Genomic DNA, 21056 nt, shown 5'->3' on the forward strand with positions numbered 1-21056 from the left:
TATGAGCCACATACACCAGAGAGAAAAAGAGTGGCTCAAGAAGGATCTCAACACTAGGCCACTATACATTGGATTTGATACCACATAGGTAAACTTTATGACTGTGCATGCATAAGCACAAGTGAGCAAATATTATCCATTTGAATCAAAAGGTTCTGTAAGAAATTCATCAAGTATAGTCCCTTGTTGAGAATTTAGGGAAGCAAGTGGTAAGTATTAGCCCAGGGTTATAACTCAATTCATGGAAATACTTATAGTGCTCAATTCCACAAGAGGTTGTAAATAAGAGAATTTAAGATAGAGTGGCTTCATGATAATGAGTCTCGTTCATAAAGTAAGTACATTGAATGTTTTGTGATTTAACGTTTTGGTTAAGACCATATTTGTGTAGGCCCCTTCAATATGGATGTACATATACAACAAGGAAAATAATGAGGTGTTCACAATAAGGTAGCCAGGAGTGACTCACTTTGTGATTTTAGATTGATATGGAAATACCTTAATTCATGCCCTTTGACTCCACATCCATAACATACATTGGTACCATAGTGACATAACCCCGAATGATATCTCTTACACTTCACGCAACGGGGATAAGGTCCACTAAACTGACTCTCCCCACTGACCTGGTGTTTACCCTTTTTGTATACACCAAAAACATTCCCCCTATCCTTTCTCCAAGCCTTCATGGAGGGAGTAACAATCTTTATACCGGTTTGTTATGTGGGCCATTGGAATTTCCCAAGCCTGCCACCCCTAACACACTCTTGAGCGTACTCACAACACGACACAAAATGTTCCCGCCTGAATATCGGGCAGACCGGGAAGGGTGTAACCAACCTAAGGGCTTTTTTTCTTCTTGTGCCCCCTCTTTCCACAACCATAACATATTTCAAGAATCATCCAACATAAACCCGAGTTGCTCTTCTTCATATCAATTCTGGCTTATTGATGCCAATAATCCTCTTTTATTTCTTAGGTGCTCTCGCCACATATTCCGGTGGTGCGGTAACATTAATAGGAAGAAGGACACTTCCCCTAGCAACTGATTCTTTCAATACCTCCTCGCTGCCTCAAACTCGTGGGTTACTCATATGGAAAATGAGATATGACGAGGAAATTAGCTTCATATCTTAAGCTTTATCACACGATATGGAGTATCAAAGAAGTGTGAAATTCCTAAATGTCCAAGTAGCCTTCTCATTATAGATGTGGTCAACAATACACTGATAAGAAGGACTCTACTAGACACGGCTCCGAGACATCCTCGGACACTTTAAAACCTTAGGCTTCAATACCAAGTTTGTCATGCCCCAAACTCGGGGAGCGCGACCGGCGCTCAACCGAGTGAACCCGGCCGAGCAAGCCTATTAGATTTCCTTGTACCTAAACTCATCCATGAATAAAGAGGAGATATACTCCATTAATCAAACACTGAAAAGATTTTATTAACAACTCTCATTTCATATCCATTAGCAACTTCATTCATAATTTCCAAAATATTACAAGTTTATTGATATAATGAAAAACATGCTTGCAAATACCAACATTACTAGTTCAATTCCCAATATCGAATACCACTCACAACCTGTCTACGAAGCCTCTAAGTATAATAGAAGAGTAGTATAGAAGTGTCGGCAACAAGGCCCCTGCTATACCTCAAAATACAATGTATAACTCGATTGACATCAGGCCCGGAATAGAGTAGGGCTCACCAAAACCTGTTGAATAGAGAGCGACTGCTAACGAGGACCAAAGCTGCCCGTTGATGGACCACCTGCATCCATTAAAGAAGCGGCAAAAGGGACATTAGTACATATGGAATAGTACTAGTACGTAAAGCTAACTGTCCTCTTTCAAAATAGAATGCCAATGTAAGAAAGGGAAAACCGTGGAAAAAACAATCAACAATCAATGATATTCAAATGCCAAGTTAAAACATAATAATTTCCAAAATATGAAGATAACACTGTGAAGTGATAATCAAAATATGATGATACTATTTTTTTTGGTTGGGAGATCTTTAGCACCGATATATCACTGTTCACAATATCACCTTTTATAATACTAATATTCACAATACCAATACCACCGTACTTTTAGCACAGAGTCTAATCACGACCCAATCGGCTAGGCCATCTCATTAGAGACATCAACCACAATCACTCTCAATACCAATACCACCATACTCTTAGCACGGAGTTCGATCACGACCCGATCGGCTAGGCCATCTCTTTAGAGACATCAACCACAATCACAATTTCAATTATAATTTCCAGCACAATCACCACCATGTGTGTGGCATGGTGTCCGATCACGACCCGATCGGCTAGGCCATCTCGTCCGAGACCTCATCCATTTCTATCGATCAATCTCATCCCAATTAAGGGAATGATTTTATCACATGAATCTCATCCCAAATAAGGGGAATAATTCGAAAAAATAACATAGGTACAAATGTATTTACCTCATCATCTTTCACATTGTATGAATCTCCACTAGTATTTTCAACCAATAACAACAACAATATTTCCTTGGCTCTTTTGGCCATTCACAAGATTCTTTAATCATGGTACAATGGCCGTATTTGATATTTCACACTTTTATTTCTTCCCTCTCATGTATCATCATCATAAATATCAACATATATAATATTCCGGAAATCACAACTTTGAATTCATTAAAAATGAACAATTTAAGCACAATAGATTTCTTTCCGAGAAATGGAGTAAAATAACTGACAATTGATGCGTAAGTTAAAATCATCAACATATAACACACAATTTATTCTTGAAATACTTTTCCCCAAAGAGAAATACACATTTTCAATTCATGAATATATAAGAGCTCAAAACACGTTGAAAATACTTACGAAACATAGCGTTAGTTGAAACAACCCGATTTAGGAACGACTTGAGTACATAAGATTTTAGGCAAATCTATTTACGAAGTCAATTTGGATCAATTAAATCAAGGCTTATTTCATAACCTTTCTCACATCATTTCATTTCATTGACACCATTGGCCACAAGTATAATTTTTACTCTTGGCACGTTAGCCACATTTTATATCCCCAATTCATTTATTTCACTTCCTACCATCTTTATAGATTATCAACAATAAGATATTTCCAATCAAGACTTTAGTTACACATATGAGCAATTAAGAGTCTTAAGCATAATGAGTTCTTCTCACACAATTTGGCAACATAACCTTCATTTGAAACACGACTCAAAGACATAGCATTTTAATACACATATCATTCTTGAACACATTCCCAAAGGATAACATAATGTGATAGAAACATTCGGAACATGTTTTGAATACATAATTATCGACACTTTGCTTATTCAGGATAATCAAATTTATTGGGAACAACTCGGAACATAGAATAAGTAACTTGAGCCAACAATACTTGAAACTTACGGGAAGATCATGGAATTCATTTCTAAAAGAGTAGTTTAGCCAACATACCTCAATTAAGCTTACTTAAACTCTAAAATGTTTCGGAATTCTTATCAACTTCGATCTATAATAACAACATCCAATGGGACCAATATTAGTAACAAATTCCATAATTTAGGCCATTTAGGCATTTTATCAAATACCTAGTAGGCATGAATCTCTACATCTCTTAACCGTAGAATTAGTTCATCCAACTACTATCATTTACCAACAATTTATCCCACCATCATTCTTAAATAATTCATAACTTCCAACATCACATACATGACCATCCATCCACACCCAACCACCAAAATTCCATCAAATAATCACCTTTCAATCTCTACAATGGTTATGTATTTAAATTGGGAACTTATGGCTTCCAATCACCATACCATGAGTTCCTATACTTTATTCATACTCATATCCCCATAATATATCAATACATGTAAGTCTAAGATGTAGGATTACCTTTTGGAAGAAATCTTGCAAAACCCTCCTTTGAGTTCTTGAAGAGATTTTGTCACGACCCAACTGGAGGGTCATGACTAGCACCCGGGCCATACTTGCCGAGCACCAACGTACATTTTATCTAACCTTCCTTATTATCTTTAAGGGCCGACAAGACCAATATAAATGAAAGACATGGATCATGAACATCCAACAATGAAAGATAATGTCATGAACATACGTAACATGGGACGACAAGACTGTCAAGAAACTATATATAAGGTACGAGCTATCATGATGCCATGAAAGACTATACAACAAAAATCAGCCGACAAGGCATTCCAAACCATACATGAGTCGACACCTGTCTATGAGCCTCTAAAAGAACATAAGTGCTACAACATTGCCGGAACAGGGCCCCGACATACCCATAAGGTCTATAACAAAAATGCATACCAAGACCACGGCAAGTCCGGAGAAAGGATCTTGCCAATAACGCTGAACCGGATAGCCTACTGTGATGGGGGAGCTGCGTCTACCCATCTATCAGGACCTGCAGCACGACATGCAGCGTCCACAAATAAAAAGGACGTCAGTACGAATAAAGTACTGAGTATGTAAGGCAGAATAGCATAAGTAAGAACAATAATGTAAACAGTGATAGGGAATATACAACCTGTGACATCTGGGTACCTCTGAGGGCTACTGACATGAAATACATGATACATACATATATATATACATAAACGTTTAAAACATATGCCTTTGTGGGCATCATCATCATCATATCGTACCCGGCCATAATAGGCTCGGTAAAACGTACCCGGCCATCATAGGGCTCGGTAGAATCGTACCCGGCCACGTGGAGCTCGGTAAAACCCAACTGATCAGTGGTTGCACAATAGGTGCCATACCCGGCCGACTATAGCGCGGCTCGGTAGAGTAAAATAGATACATATATATGATGCATGCTGGACTCGTTGGAATCATAATTTGAACCTTTCGGAGTGACGTAAGGTCGGTATCCTTCGTACACGTTATTAGGATTAACTCTTCATCAAGAATCTTATAAGAATCAGGAACTACCAACAACATTGATAATATAAGAATAAGAGAAGTAACATCAATATCAATCGTTTCATAAGAAGGGCAGCAATGTAAGTACTGCTAGTTTCTAAGAGTAGAGTATCTTTGGGAGCTCGTTCATTACATTATGTACAATTGGAGTCGTGCAAAAGAATGAAGGGGATAGACTCACATACCTTGTATATACTGCCCAACCTCAAGCTATGCAAATATCACGACTCCTTAGTCTACAATAAGACAAATGACACTATCATTATCGTTTAAGCGTCGTAACTATTATGTATCGACCACGACCTATTTTACGATGAAACGGACAGCACCTCCCCTATTTATATGACTTCCCACAAGTCAATACAATCACCAAACAGCCCAAACAACATCATTAATAATCATATTGAGCCTCCAAAACAGTCCACCAACCAACAACATTACTACCAAGCTTTTCGATATATATTTCACAAGTTCTAGCTTCAACGACTTAGCTGCAACTTGGATAATCTTAAATATATATAGAGTAAGAGGTTACTTACCTTTAAACAGAAAGAACAACTCCAATTTGACCTTAATTTTCTATGAAATATCCCTTCAATTCTGCCACAAGAACAAGGAAGCGAAACTAGCAATTAATTCGGGTTTTTCGGCACTAGAATTACTTTAGAAGACTTGAAATCACCTAGGGTTGATATTAAAAACTTGAAGGTGTATTTACAGAACATAAAGCACTTAAAACAACCTCCCACACGAGCTGGAACAACACAAAAATCAGCAACAACAAGAAAAACAAGAAACTTACTAGCACCACGGGATTCCCGACATTTGATTTGTGTTGTTTGCCCTTTGTTTGGGTCTTGGATCATGAGAGAACCTTGAGAGAATGTTTTTAGGTTTATAAGGTCTGAATATACTGAAAAATAATGACTTAAAACGGGGTTGAGTTATCTTATATATGTCCAAATGTCTTAAACCGCCTTTGTGGGCCCCATAGAGAGCAGCTTGGCGCACTCTCGCGAAAATGCGAATATCTCTCTATTCCGAGATCGTATCGACGAACGGTTTAATGAGTTGGAAACTAGACTCATAGATCTTCAATTTGATAGGTAGATCACCCCATAATTCCAAGCACATTGGGAGTAAAATGCAGTAACATTTGACCTAAAGTTTAAGTAAAATTATAAACCTAAGTTGTGACAACCTTTATCAACTTTTATTTCATAACTCGCTTGACTTCAAGACTTATGATGCGGATATTATATGATTCAAATACATTAAAACAATACCTCTTGGGACAGTTAATCACCTCTAGTGTTATCCGAAAATACGGGTTACAACATCCTTGATTAGCTTAACTTCAAATACTTGTTAACCACTCTTATACACCCTTGTATCGTTTAAGACCAATAGGATTAACTTATTATCATCTCAAAGATAATCTCTTCTTGGATTTACGTCGACTACCTTACGGCGTGATCTATGATATGCGAATTTGGGTTGTAACATCCTCTCCCCCTTAGGAACATTCGTCCTCGAATGTAAGGGTTTATGGGGTGTCTAACTCATCGTGGATTCCGACGGAGATTTCCGGCTGAGTTTCCCTTATAAAATGGACACTAGCCAAACTTGCAAGCAGTTAAACCCAACCTATGGCCATACAAGACTATACAAAGCATTATGGATATGTACATTATCTGCATATCACCATTTTGTATTAAAAAAAGAGTATTCACAAGCTATTGCTTATCTCATAGAGCCGTTTCACCTTATAATGCGTCCTTCTTTCCCCCGGCATCCTCGTTATCTTCACTCTGGAATAGGTAAGGGTATTTAGACTTCATCTCCTCTTCTGCTTCCCATGTCATTTCTTCTATATTCTTGTTCCTCCATAATACTTTCACGGAAGCTACATCCTTTGTTCTCAGCTTGCGGACTTGTCGATCTAATATAGCCACTGGCACTTCATCATATGATAGATCCTTTGTAACTTGTACATCTTTGATAGGGATGACCCGAGAAGGGTCTTCCTCAACATAGATACATGGAATACCGGGTGGACAAATTCCAATTCAGATGGCAATTCTAACTCGTAAGCAACCTGTCCAATTCGTCGAAGAATTTTGTACGGCCCAATATACCGCGGACTCAACTTACCCTTCTTCCCAAAACGCATAACACCCTTCATCGGCGAGATCTTCAGGAAAACCCAATCACCAACCTTAAATTCCAGATCACGACGTCGGACGTCGGAATAAGACTTTTGCCTGCTTTGTGCCGTCCTCAGTCGCTCTTGTATCACTTTCACCTTCTCAATGGCTTGGTGAATCAAATCTGGCCCATATAATTCTGTCTCACCGACTTCGAACCATCCAACTGGTGATCTACATCTCCTCCCGTACAGTGCCTCATACGGGGCCATTTTAATACTGGAATGATAGCTATTATTGTAGGCAAATTCTATAAGTGCCAGATGGTCATCCCAATTCCCCTTGAAATCTAGAACACATGCTCGTAGCATATCTTCAAGCATCTGGATGGTACGTTCAGCCTGTCCGTCAGTCTGCAGATGGAATGCAGTGTTGAGATTTACTTGTGTGCCTAAACCCTTCTGAAAAGACCTCCAAAAGTTAGCCGTAAATTGAGCTCCTCGGTCTGATATAATAGATACCGGCACACCATGAAGCCTAACAATCTCCTTGATATACAACTTCGCATAATCTTCAGCCGTGTAAGTTGTCTTAACTGGTAGAAAATGGGCAGATTTTGTAAGTCGATCAACTATCACCCAAATGGAGTCAAACTTATGATAAGAGCGAGGTAATCCAATAATGAAGTCCATATTAATCACCTCCCATTTGTAGGTCGGAATCTCTATATTCTGAATCAATCCACTGGGTTTCTGATGCTCGATCTTTACTTGTTGATAATTAGGACACTGGGCTACAAATTCTGCAATAGACTTCTTCATGTTATCCCACCAATACTGCTCCTTAACGTCATGATACATCTTTGTCGAGCCAGGATGGATAGAATATCGGGACTGGTGAATCTCAATCATAATCTTCTCTCGCAACCCTGCCACACTAGGTACACATAATCGGCCCTGGTATCTCAGTGTCCCATCTCCTCCGATCTTGAAAGCTGTAATCTTACACTGCTAAATTCCCTCTCTCAATCTTACTAAGGTAGGATCTTCATATTGCCGTGCTTTTACCTCGGCTACCAAAGATGATTCTGCTGTATTCTGTACAGTAACACCTCCGTCATCAGAGTCCAACAATCTGATTCTCATATTGGCCAGCTGGTGAAGCTCTTTGGTCAACCCTTGTCTACCTGCCTCAATATGTATTAAGCTTCCCATTCACTTACGGCTGAGAGCGTCTGCCACAACATTGGCTTTACCAGGATGGTGCAATATCTCGATGTCGTAGCCTTTCAGTAATTCAAGACACCTACGCTGCCTCAAATTCAACTCCTTCTGCTTGAAGATGTATTGTAAACTCTTGTGATCTGTGTAGATGTCAACATGGACGCCGTATAAGTAGTGCCACCATATCTTCAAAGCATATATTACTGCAGCCAATTCCAAATCATGAGTCGGGTAATTCTTTTCATGCTTCTTCAATTATCTTGATGCATAAGCAATCACCTTCCCACGTTGCATCAATACGCACCCCAAACCTATACCTGAGGCATCACAATATACCACATAACCTTTTGTTCCTTCTGGGAGAGTGAGCACTGGCGCAGATGTCAATCGATTCTTTAGCTCCTGAAAACTATGTTCACAAGAATCAGACCACTGGAACTTGGTAGCTTTCTGTGTTAACTTAGTCAATGGTGCTGATATAGAGGAAAACCCTTCTACAAACCGCCTATAATATCCTGCTAGCCCCAGGAAGCTGCGGACTTCTGACGGTGTTGTAGGTCTCGGCCAATTCTTCACTGCATCGATCTTCTGAGTGTCGACACTAATACCCGCATCAGATATCACATGGCCAAGGAATGCTACTGAGTTCAGCAAGAATTCACATTTAGAGAGCTTAGCATATAACTTATGATCCTGAAGGGTCTGGGCATAAGCCTGAATACGGGAAATATCCATGCCCTCTACCAAGGAGGCTATTGTGCACTCATTTATCAGATGTGGTCACCCTATCACTCATCTCGGCCACCATATGGGGAGTATACCTTGATAAAGAATCAAACTATATACTATACTCTCATGCACTCATATTACCCTGTCGAAGGTTCAAGAACTTATCAGCTCTAGCTCATCGTATCTCAGCTGGTAAGTAGTGATGAAGAAAGGCCTCAGAAAATTCCTTCCACACGGCTGGAGGAGCGTTCGGACCCCTAGATCTCTCCCAACTATCATACCATAAAATCGCTAAATCCCATAACCGATAAGAAGCCAACTCTACTGCCTCTGTATCACTAGCATGCATAACACGCAATGTACAATGAACCTGATCAATAAATGTTTGCGGGTCCTCCTTGGGGCTTGATCCGGTAAACACTGGAGGGTCTAGATTAATAAAATCACGAACTCCTGCACTAACCGGTTTATCAGCAGCACCGGTATTCTGCCTCTGAGCCTGAGCAGCTACTAAGCTACTCAACAACTGCACTGCACTGCGCATATCGTGGTCTGTAGTGCCAGACGGAGGAACTGGATGTACTGGGTGCCTCCTAATATCCTCTGGAGGAGACAGAGAGGTATGAGACGGCATCTCACTCTGAGGCTCACTTTGGCCTGCTATGGCTGGAGGCACCTGAATGTTACCCTCTCCTACAGCTGTATCAAGCCGTTTACTAATCGCTTGCTTCCTAGTCGAAGGCATCGCTAAAAGAAAACAAGGTGAATATTAGATATGAACACTTACGACTCAACTCTACGCACGATCTAGATTCAGGAAGAAGGTAACAACCCTAGATGTCACGTAGCCTCCTGATTATAAATGTGGCGCGCTACACATCCATAATCAAAACTCTACTAGACACAGCTCATAGACAACCCCTAGGACAGACTTGCTCTGATACCAAGTTTGTCACGACCCAACTGGAGGGTCATGACTAGCACCCGGGCCATACTTGCCGAGCACCAACGTACATTTTATCTAACCTTCCTTATTATCTTTAAGGGCCGACAAGACCAATATAAATGAAAGACATGGATCATGAACATCCAACAATGAAAGATAATGTCATGAACATACGTAACATGGGACGACAAGACTGTCAAGAAACTATATATAAGGTACGAGCTATCATGATGCCATGAAAGACTATACAACAAAAATCAGCCGACAAGGCATTCCAAACCATACATGAGTCGACACCTGTCTATGAGCCTCTAAAAGAACATAAGTGCTATAACATTGCCGGAACAGGGCCCCGACATACCCATAAGGTCTATAACCAAAATGCATACCAAGACCACGGCAAGTCCGGAGAAAGGATCTTGCCAATAACGCTGAACCGGATAGCCTACTGTGATGGGGGAGCTGCGTCTACCCGTCTATCAGGACCTGCAGCACGACATGCAGCGTCCACAAATAAAAAGGACGTCAGTATGAATAAAGTACTGAGTATGTAAGGCAGAATAGCATAAGTAAGAACAATAATGTAAACAGTGATAGGGAATATACAACCTGTGACATCTGGGTACCTCTGAGGGCTACTGACATGAAATACATGATACATACATATATATATACATAAACGTTTAAAACATATGCCTTTGTGGGCATCATCATCATCATATCGTACCCGGCCATAATAGGCTCGGTAAAACGTACCCGGCCATCATAGGGCTCGGTAGAATCGTACCCGGCCACGTGGAGCTCGGTAAAACCCAACTGATCAGTGGTTGCACAATAGGTGCCATACCCGGCCGACTATAGCGCGGCTCGGTAGAGTAAAATAGATACATATATATGATGCATGCTGGACTCGTTGGAATCATAATTTGAACCTTTCGGAGTGACGTAAGGTCGGTATCCTTCGTACACGTTATTAGGATTAACTCTTCATCAAGAATCTTATAAGAATCAGGAACTACCAACAACATTGATAATATAAGAATAAGAGAAGTAACATCAATATCAATCGTTTCATAAGAAGGGCAGCAATGTAAGTACTGCTAGTTTCTAAGAGTAGAGTATCTTTGGGAGCTCGTTCATTACATTATGTACAATTGGAGTCGTGCAAAAGAATGAAGGGGATAGACTCACATACCTTGTATATACTGCCCAACCTCAAGCTATGCAAATATCACGACTCCTTAGTCTACAATAAGACAAATGACACTATCATTATCGTTTAAGCGTCGTAACTATTATGTATCGACCACGACCTATTTTACGATGAAACGGACAGCACCTCCCCTGTTTATATGACTTCCCACAAGTCAATACATTCACCAAACAGCCCAAACAACATCATTAATAATCATATTGAGCCTCCAAAACAGTCCACCAACCAACAACATTACTACCAAGCTTTTCGATATATATTTCACAAGTTCTAGCTTCAACGACTTAGCTGCAACTTGGATAATCTTAAATATATATAGAGTAAGAGGTTACTTACCTTTAAACAGAAAGAACAACTCCAATTTGACCTTAATTTTCTACGAAATATCCCTTCAATTCTGCCACAAGAACAAGGAAGCGAAACTAGCAATTAATTCGGGTTTTTCGGCACTAGAATTACTTTAGAAGACTTGAAATCACCTAGGGTTGATATTAAAAACTTGAAGGTGTATTTACAGAACATAAAGCACTTAAAACAACCTCCCACACGAGCTGGAATAACACAAAAATCAGCAACAACAAGAAAAACAAGAAACTTACTAGCACCACGGGATTCCCGACATTTGATTTGTGTTGTTTGCCCTTTGTTTGGGTCTTGGATCATGAGAGAACCTTGAGAGAATGTTTTTTAGGGTTATAAGGTCTGAATATACTGAAAAATAATGACTTAAAACGGGGTTGAGTTATCTTATATATGTCCAAATGTCTTAAACCGCCTTTGTGGGCCCCATAGAGAGCAGCTTGGCGCACTCTCGCGAAAATGCGAATATCTCTCTATTCCGAGATCGTATCGACGAACGGTTTAATGCGTTGGAAACTAGACTCATAGATCTTCAATTTGATAGGTAGATCACCCCATAATTCCAAGCACATTGGGAGTAAAATGCAGTAACATTTGACCTAAAGTTTAAGTAAAATTATAAACCTAAGTTGCGACAACTTTTATCGACTTTTATTTCATAACTCGCTTGACTTCAAGACTTATGATGCGGATATTATATGATTCAAATACATTAAAACAATACCTCTTGGGACAGTTAATCACCTCTAGTGTTATCCGAAAATACGGGTTACAACATCCTTGATTAGCTTAACTTCAAATACTTGTTAACCACTCTTATACACCCTTGTATCGTTTAAGACCAATAGGATTAACTTATTATCATCTCAAAGATAATCTCTTCTTGGATTTACGTCGACTACCTTACGGCGTGATCTATGATATGCGAATTTGGGTTGTAACAGATTTCTTGAAGATCTATGTATTTTATGTGTATATATCATCAATACTAGTGTAGAAATGATGGAATTTCACATCAAAATAATGGCGATTGCTTACCTTGAAGAAAAAGGGAGTTTGTGGTCTTGAGAAAGTGGAGAATAGCTCCAAAATTCGTCCAAATGAAATGGGGAAAATGAACCCCTAAATTGTATTGTATTTATAGGCCCAGATTTTTGGGTTTTGGATACTGCCCTGGATGCTTCGCATCCCCACTTTACTCCTCTTTGAAGCTCGGATGCGAACCTGGATGTTATGGCAGCACTTCACTGCCAGCCTTTCTTTCGGACGCGGCCTCAGATGCTTCGCATTGGTCGACTCCTCTGCTAGCCTATGGTAATTTTGTCATAACCTCTTATAGGAATGTCCAAATGACGAACGGTTTGAAGCGTTAGAAACTAGACTCGAATACCGTTAATTTGATAGGTCATCCATCACATAAATCCTTATATATATGTAGATATGATTGTCCAAAGTTTGGTCTTATGCTTACTTATTTGGAACTTTAGTCTATCATGAAATTTCCAACTTGACTTGGACTTAGGGGTCTCCTTAGACTACTCCACATCACTTATAATATGCCTCGTACACTTATTATCAGATCCAATTGATATCCATCCTATTAATAGTCCTCGTCTTCACACAAAATAATATAATTAGCACACATCGACTTTCTTAATAGCGCTTAAGTACTTCAAAAATTTTCGGGGTGCTACAGCTGCCCAAGGGAAGCATGACATTGCCAAACTAGTTCACTCGTTAGGCAACGATGTGATTGGCAAGGAGCCCCGATCGAGGGAGACAGGATCCTTGTTTGTGGATGCAATATCGAACTGACTGTCTGTCCGTATCATGGTGGACACCGGCGCGACAAACAACTTTATGTCAGAAACAAAGGCTAAATCACTTGGCCTTGCGTTTGGTCCTAGCAGTTCCATGATGAAGTCCGTAAATGCCAACCCCACCAATGTGAAAGGAGTTGCCCATAATGTGCAGCTCAACTTAGGAGCTTGGTAGGGAAATGTGAGTTTCTTTATCGCTCCCCTGGATGTGTTTGGTCTGGTCCTGGGGATGGACTATTGGAATGAAGTGAAGGCCTTCATCTGCCCATATCTTATCCAGATCTACATTTATGACCTGAAGGGTCCGTGTGTGGTACCGACAGTTCTGGTGCCGCAAGTTGTGAATCAATTGTCCGCGATCCAAATCATGAAAGGATTCAAGGAGGAAGAAGCCATAGTTTTGGTAGTCGGGACAACGATGAAGGAGGACAAGGTTGACGAAGCCTTGCCTCCACGGGAATAGCAACTCCTTAAGGAGAAGGACTTCATACCGGGGGAAAAACCACCTGCCATGGGTCCGTACATAGCACCACCAGAGTTGGAGGATTCAACTAAGCAACCGGAAGAGTTTCTTGAGTCGGGACCTGTCAGTCCGTCAAAGGCACCCTTTGGAGAAAAGGGTGATGTGGGGCGGGGGCAATCTAGCAGACCAAATTTTTTCATAACCCCTTCGGTCATCGACAAGGAAGTCGAGGCCATTATCAACCATCGAGTGGTACAAGGAGTAGGTTGGGTCAATTCCTGCACCCAATTTCTTGTCCATTGGAAGGGGCAACCACCGGAGAAGGCATCGTGGGAACAATATGAGGCGCTATGGCCGTTCCAAGATCAAGTTCATAATTACTTGAAACTTTGTGGCGTCGCGGTCGTCGCCATTTCAAGTGGGGGAGAGTGTACCGCCCATCATATTTTCCCACTGAATTTCGCGCCTAAAGGGCTGCAAGTCGAGCCAAACTTGGCTGCCAAAGACCAAAAGGTCTTTGCACATGGAGGCAACAATCCCACAGGTTGTCCGGGCCCTCATGGAGGCCACACTCTGCCAGCAAGAACACATGTTGCACAGCTAGGTAAGATCCTAGCCAGCCAGGACAATAATGGAGGCAACTATCTGCCTGCAAAGGCATATGCTGCACAGCTGGGTAGGACCACAGCCACTCTGGGCAATCATGGAGGCAACTATCTGCCAGCAAGAACTGGGGCACAGCAACTGGACAGGACCATTGGCCCATGGGCTACCAACACAATCATGAAGATCACATGATGCCAGCATAAAGCAGTCCTACACAGCTGGACGGGTTCCACTGCCAGCAACTCTACAGTGGACATTTATTGTATATATAGACATGCTTAGGCCTTGTTAGAAGGCAGATCTCATACACTTGTATTTCCTCTTTTGTATATCAAGTAAATCCGAAAATTAGCCTTGGCCTCCCAATCTTTGTATGCCTTTCAGTTAATTATCTTCCAACCTTTGAGTTTGTGTGATTGCCTTGGTTCAAGCATGACATTGTGCTTATTTTTTGGGTAGGACTGAAGCAAGAGTAGCATACATGCTATCTTGATGTTCGCACGGAGCCCTATGAAAACGGTCCCGTGACATAAAGGAATCACTCTATAAGAAAATGCTAAGTTATTAATCAAAATCAAAAATCGGCTCAAAATTCGGCCCTCGGGCCCACGTCTTGAAATTCAATAAAAGTCACAAAACCTAAAAGCCCACTCAACCACGAGTCTACCCATACCAAATTTATCAAAAACCTGACACCAAATCATCACCCAAATCCCCAAATCAAACTCTCCAAATCCCTAGCCTCAAACTCCCAATCTAGACCTTAAAAACACACCAACTAGATGGGAAAATTGATGGGAAAGAAATATTATTGATCAAAATAAGCACAAGAGACTTACCTCATAAATCCCCTAGAAAACCCTCTCAAAACTCGCCTAAACCGTGCTTGAAATGTTTGAGATGAAGCCAAAATCGCGAACCCTTGTTTTAATAATCTGCCCAGGCTTTTTGCACCTGCGGTCCTATATCCGCACCTGTGGAACCGCTTCTGTGGTAATTCCTCCGCTTCTGCGGAAATCACTTAAGTCCCTCAGGCCCGCATCTGCACTCCAGGTTCCGCACCTGCGGAGGCTCTTCTGCAGCTTTCTACCCGCTTCTGCAGAAACAAGTCCCTCTCTCAATTCCGCCTCTGCGGAGCCTCGCTTACACTTGCGGGCTCGCAGATGCGGTTAACTCCTCGCACTTGCGCCCTGCCTAGGCCAGCCCAGCTCCGCTTCTGCGTAAAACTAGTTGCATCTGCGGCATCGCAGGTGCAGAAATTACCTTGCACCTGCGACCTCTGCTCACCACCTCCCTGGCCGCTTCTGCGGTTCACCCCTCACTTCTGCGAGATCACACCTGCGATCCCCACTCCGCAGGTGCGATTACACCAGAAGATGGTAAGCTTCAGCAATTCCCATCAAACTTCAAATCGATTCGTTAACCATCCGAAATCAACCCGAGGCCCCCGGGACCTCAACCAAACATACCAACGGGTCCTAAAACACGATACGAACTTAGTCGAGCCTTCAAACCAACTCAAACAACATCAAAAACATGAATCGTGCATAGATTCAAGCCTAATGAACTTTGAACTTCCAATTTCTACAAACGATGCCGAAACATATCAAATCACATCCGATGGATCTCAAATTTTGCACACAAGTCACAAATGACGCCACAGACTTACTCCAACTTTTGGAATCGGAATTTGACCCCGATATAAAAAAGACCACTCTCGGTCAAACATTTCCAAAATTCAACTTTCGCCATTTCAAGCCTAATTCCACTACGGACCTCCAAATCAAAATCCGGACACGCGCCTAAGTCCAAAATCACCTAATGGAGTAACGGAACCATCAAAACTCCATTCCGGAGTCATTTACTCAAAGATCAACACCCGGTCAATCGTTTCAACTTAAGCTTTCCATGTTGAGACTAAGTGTGATCATTACATCCTCCCCCTCTTAAACAAACATTCGTCCTCGAACGGGTCTAGAAACATACCTGGAGTCTCAAATAGGTGTGGATATCTGTTCTGCATCTCCCGCTCAATCTCCCAAGTAGCCTCCTCAACTGGCTAACCTCTCCACTGCACCTTTACTGAAACTATGTCCTTTGACCTCAATTTTCGAACCTGCCGACCCAAAATGGCCACCGGCTCCATATCATAAGTCAAATCACCATCCAACTCAACTGTGCTGAAATCCAAAACATGAGACGGGTCACAGACATACTTTCGGAGCATAGAAACATGAAATACTGGATGCACACTCGACAAACTATGTGGCAAGGAAAGCATGTAAGCCACCTCCCCAATCCTCTGAAGTACCTCAAATGGCCCAATATACTGAGGGCTTAGCTTGTCCTTCTTCCTAAACCTCATAACACCCTTCATGGGTGAAACCTTGAGCAGTACCTTCTCCCCAACCATGTAAGAAACACCACGGACCTTCCTGTCGGCATAATTCTTCTGTCTAGTCTGTGCCATGCGAAGTCGCTCCTGAATCATCTTAATCTTGTCCAAAGCATCCTGGACCAAGTCAGTACCCAATAGCCTAGCCTCCCCAGGCTCAAACCAACCCACCGGAGATCTACACCGTCTCCTTTATAAAGCCTCATACGGAGCCATCTGCATGCTTGACTGGTAGTTGTTGTTGTAGGCAAACTCCGCGAGTGGCAGAAACTGATCCCAAGAACCCCCAAAATCAATGACACAAGCGTGTAGCATATCCTCCAATATCTGGATAGTGCGCTCGGACTATCCGTCTGTCTGAGGGTGAAATACTGTGCTCAACTCAACTTGGGTACCAAACTCTCGTTGCACGGCTCACCAAAACTGCGATGTGAATTGCGTGCCCCGATCTGAAATTATGGACACTGGCACGCCGTGGAGGCGAACAATCTCTCGGATGTAAATCTCAGCCAACCGCTCTGAAGTATAAGTAGTCCCAACTGGAATTAAGTGTGCGGACTTGGTCAGCCTTTCCACAATCACCCAAATAGAATCGAACTTTCTCGAAGTATGTGGGAGCCCCACTACAAAATTCATGGTGATCCGCTCCCATTTCCACTCTGGAATCTCTAGTCTCTGAAGCAATCCGCCCGGTCTCTGATGCTCATACTTCACCTGCTGACAGTTGAGGCACAGAGCTACAAACCCCACTATATCTTTCTTCATTCTTCTCCACCAATAATGCTGCCTCAAGTCCTGGTACATCTTCGCGTCACCCAGATGAATGGAATACCGCGAACTGTGGGCCTCCTCAAGAATCAACTCACGTAGCCCATCCACATTAGGCACACATATCCGACCCTGCATCCTCAACACCCCATCATCCCTAATAGTAACATCTCTGGCATCATCGTGTTGAACCGTGTCCTTAAGGACAAGCAAATGAGGGTCATCATACTGGCGTTCTCTGATGCGATCATATAAAGAAGACCAAAAAACCACACAAGCCAAAACTCTGCTCGGCTCGGAAACATCCAATCTGAAAAACTGGTTGGCCAAGGCCCGAACATCCAAGGCTAAAGGCCTCTCTACTACTGGTAGATATGCTAAACTCCCCAAACTCTCCGCCTTGCGACTCAAGGCATCGGCCACCACATTGGCCTTTCCGGGATGATAGAGGATGATGATATCATAATCCTTAAGTAGCTCTAACCATCTCTGCTACCGCAAGTTAAGATCCTTCTTTGTAAACAGATGATGTAGACTCTGGTGATCGGTGAAAACCTCACAGGGAACACCATACAAATAATGCTGCCAGATCTTCAAGGCATGAACAATAGCTGCTAACTCGAGATCGTGAACAGGATAGTTCTTCTCATGCACCTTCAGCTGTCTAGATGCGTAGGCAATCACCCTACCATCCTACATCAATACTGCGCCGAGACCAATGCGCGACGTATCACAATATACGGTATAGAACCCCGAACCAGTAGGCAACACCAACACTGGGGCTGTAGTCAAAGCAGTCTTGAAATTTTGAAAGCTCTCCTCACAATCCTCGGTCCACCTGAACGGAGCACCCTTCTGGGTCAATCTGGTCATAAGTGCTGCAACATACGATAAACCCTCTACAAATCGATGGTAATACCCCACCAAGCCAAGAAAACTTTGGATCTACATAGCTGAGGATGGTCTGAGCCAACTCTGCACTACTTCAATCTTCTTCGGATCTACCTTGATCCCCTCACTCGATACCACATGGCCCAAAAATGTCACTGAATCTAGCCAGAAATCACAGTTCAAAAATTTTGCATACAACTTCTATTCTCTCAAAGTCTGGAGCACAGTCCTCAGGTGTTGCTCATGATTCTCCTGGCTCCGGGAGTACACCAGAATGTCGTCAATAAACACGATGACAAATGAGTCAATATAAGGCTAAAATACACTGTTCATCAAGTTCATGAATGTTGATGGGGCGTTGGTCAGCCCAAAAGACATCACAAGGAACTCGTAATGACCATACTGAGTCCTGAAAGTAATCTTCGGGATATCTGGCTCCCGAATCTTCAACTGATGATAGCCTGAATGCAAGTCAATTTTTGAGAACACCCTAGCACCCTGAAGCTGATCAAATAGGTCATCAATACATGGCAATGGATACATGTTCTTCACTGTGACCTTGTTCAACTGGCGATAATCAATACACATTCGCATATAACCATCCTTCTTCTTTACAAACAAGATAGGAGCTCCCCAAGGCGACACACTAGGCCTAATAAACCCCTTATCAAAGAGTTCCTAAAGCTGCTCCTTCAATTCCTTCAACTCAGTCGGTGCCATATGATACGGTAGAATAGAAATGGGCTGAGTGTCCGGCGCCAAGTCAATACCAAAATCAATATCCCTATCGGGTGGCATACCCGACAGGTCTGCAAGAAACACATCCGGAAAATCTCACATCACCGAAACAGAATCAATAGCAGGAGTATCAGCTCCAACATCCCTCACAAAGGCCAAATAAGATAAACAACCCTTCCCAACCATCCATTGGGCCTTCAAATATAAAATTACTCTGCTGGGAACATAGGCTAGAGAACCTCTCCGCTCGATCCTCGGCAACCCGGCATAGCCAACGTCACGGTCTTAGCGTGACAATTCAGAACAACATGACATGGAGACAACTAATCCATACCTAAGATCACATCGAAGTCCACCATACTAAGCAATAGGATATCAACTCTAGTCTCCAATCCCCTAATAGTCACTACAAATGACCGATATATACGGTCCACAACAATAGTATCGCCCACTGGCGTAGATACACGAACAGATGAAATAAAGGACTCACGGGGCATATCCAGATAATGAGCAAAATATGATGATACATATGAATAATTGGAACCAGGGTCAAATAATGTAGAGGCATCCCTGTGGAATACTAAGACAATACCTGTGACCACTGCATCGGAGGCAACAACATCTGGTCTAGCAGGGATAGCAAAGAATCGGGCCTGACCGCCCCCTGCTCGGCCTCCCCCTCTAGGGCGACCTCTAGCTGCCTGGGCCCATCCCCGAGCTGGCTGAGTGGGTGGCGTAAGTGCTGGTGCTGGTACCATCGGCCGAGAACTCTGTTGTGGAGCCCCACTCAAAAACCTAGGGCAATCTCTCTTGATATGACCAAAGTCTCTACACTCGAAACAACCCCTCCTATGGCGGAACTGCTGCTCCGGATAACCCGAGGAACTACTTGTAGAAGCCTGAGCGGATAAGGCATGGTGAGAACTCTGCGCTGGTAGTGCACTGAATGAAGACTGACCTGAATGAGCACTGTAAGAACTGTGGCTAGCTGATGTGCCACAATGAGCTGGACGAGTCATCTGGGCAGGCCTATAAGGGTGACCCTTGTTGTGGTAGGACTGCCCCCCAGAAGGTACACCACCGAAACCGCCCGAACCTCGAGCCCTTTTGGCCTCCCTCTCACCCTGCTCCTGGCTACGAACCATCTCTATCTGCCAAGCAATGTCAACGACCTTGTCAAAAGTGGCACCAGATACCCTCTCTAGTCATAAGCAACCGCAGCTGATATGTGAGGCTATCAATGAACCTCATGATCCTCTCCCGATCAGTGGGAATCAACCAAACTGTGTGACCAGCTAACTCAAAAAACCTCATCTCGTACTGGTTCACAGACATGCCATCCTACCGAAGCTGCTCAAACTGTCTGTGCAGCTCTTCCCTACAATACTGCAGCACGAACTTCTCTAAGAAGAGAACAGAGAACTCCTGCCATGTAAGCGGTGCTACACCGATCGACCTGTACCTCTCATAAGCTTCCCACCATCTGAAGGCAGCCCCAGAAAACTGAAAAGTAGTAAACGAGACCTCACTGGTCTCCAAAATTCCTGATGTATGAAGCATTCACTAGCACTTGTCCAAGAAGCCCTGGGCATCCTCCGACTCAGCACCGCTAAATGATGGAGGACGAAGCCTCTCAAATCTCTCAAGCCTCCTCTGCTCATCATCAGTCATAACTGGGACCACCGGAGCCTGAGCAGCCGCAACCGGCTGGGCTGGTAGAACCTCCGGTGTCTGAAGTCCCTGCACCTCCTACTCTGGAGTGCGGGCAACGGGGGTATGAGTACCT

The 21056-nt window shown here is 42.7% G+C and overlaps 1 protein-coding gene across 1 annotated transcript; it reads right to left on the reverse strand.

The window, feature by feature from the left end:
• Positions 1 to 19593: 19593 nt before the first annotated feature.
• LOC138897481 (uncharacterized) lies at positions 19594 to 20415 on the reverse strand. The gene has a single exon (XM_070183452.1). The coding sequence runs from the start codon at positions 20413 to 20415 to the stop codon at positions 19594 to 19596; it is 822 nt and encodes a 273-aa protein (XP_070039553.1).
• Positions 20416 to 21056: the final 641 nt, after the last annotated feature.

This window comes from Nicotiana tomentosiformis, chromosome 8 (genome assembly GCF_000390325.3).
Source record: "Nicotiana tomentosiformis chromosome 8, ASM39032v3, whole genome shotgun sequence".
NCBI lineage: Eukaryota > Viridiplantae > Streptophyta > Magnoliopsida > Solanales > Solanaceae > Nicotiana > Nicotiana tomentosiformis.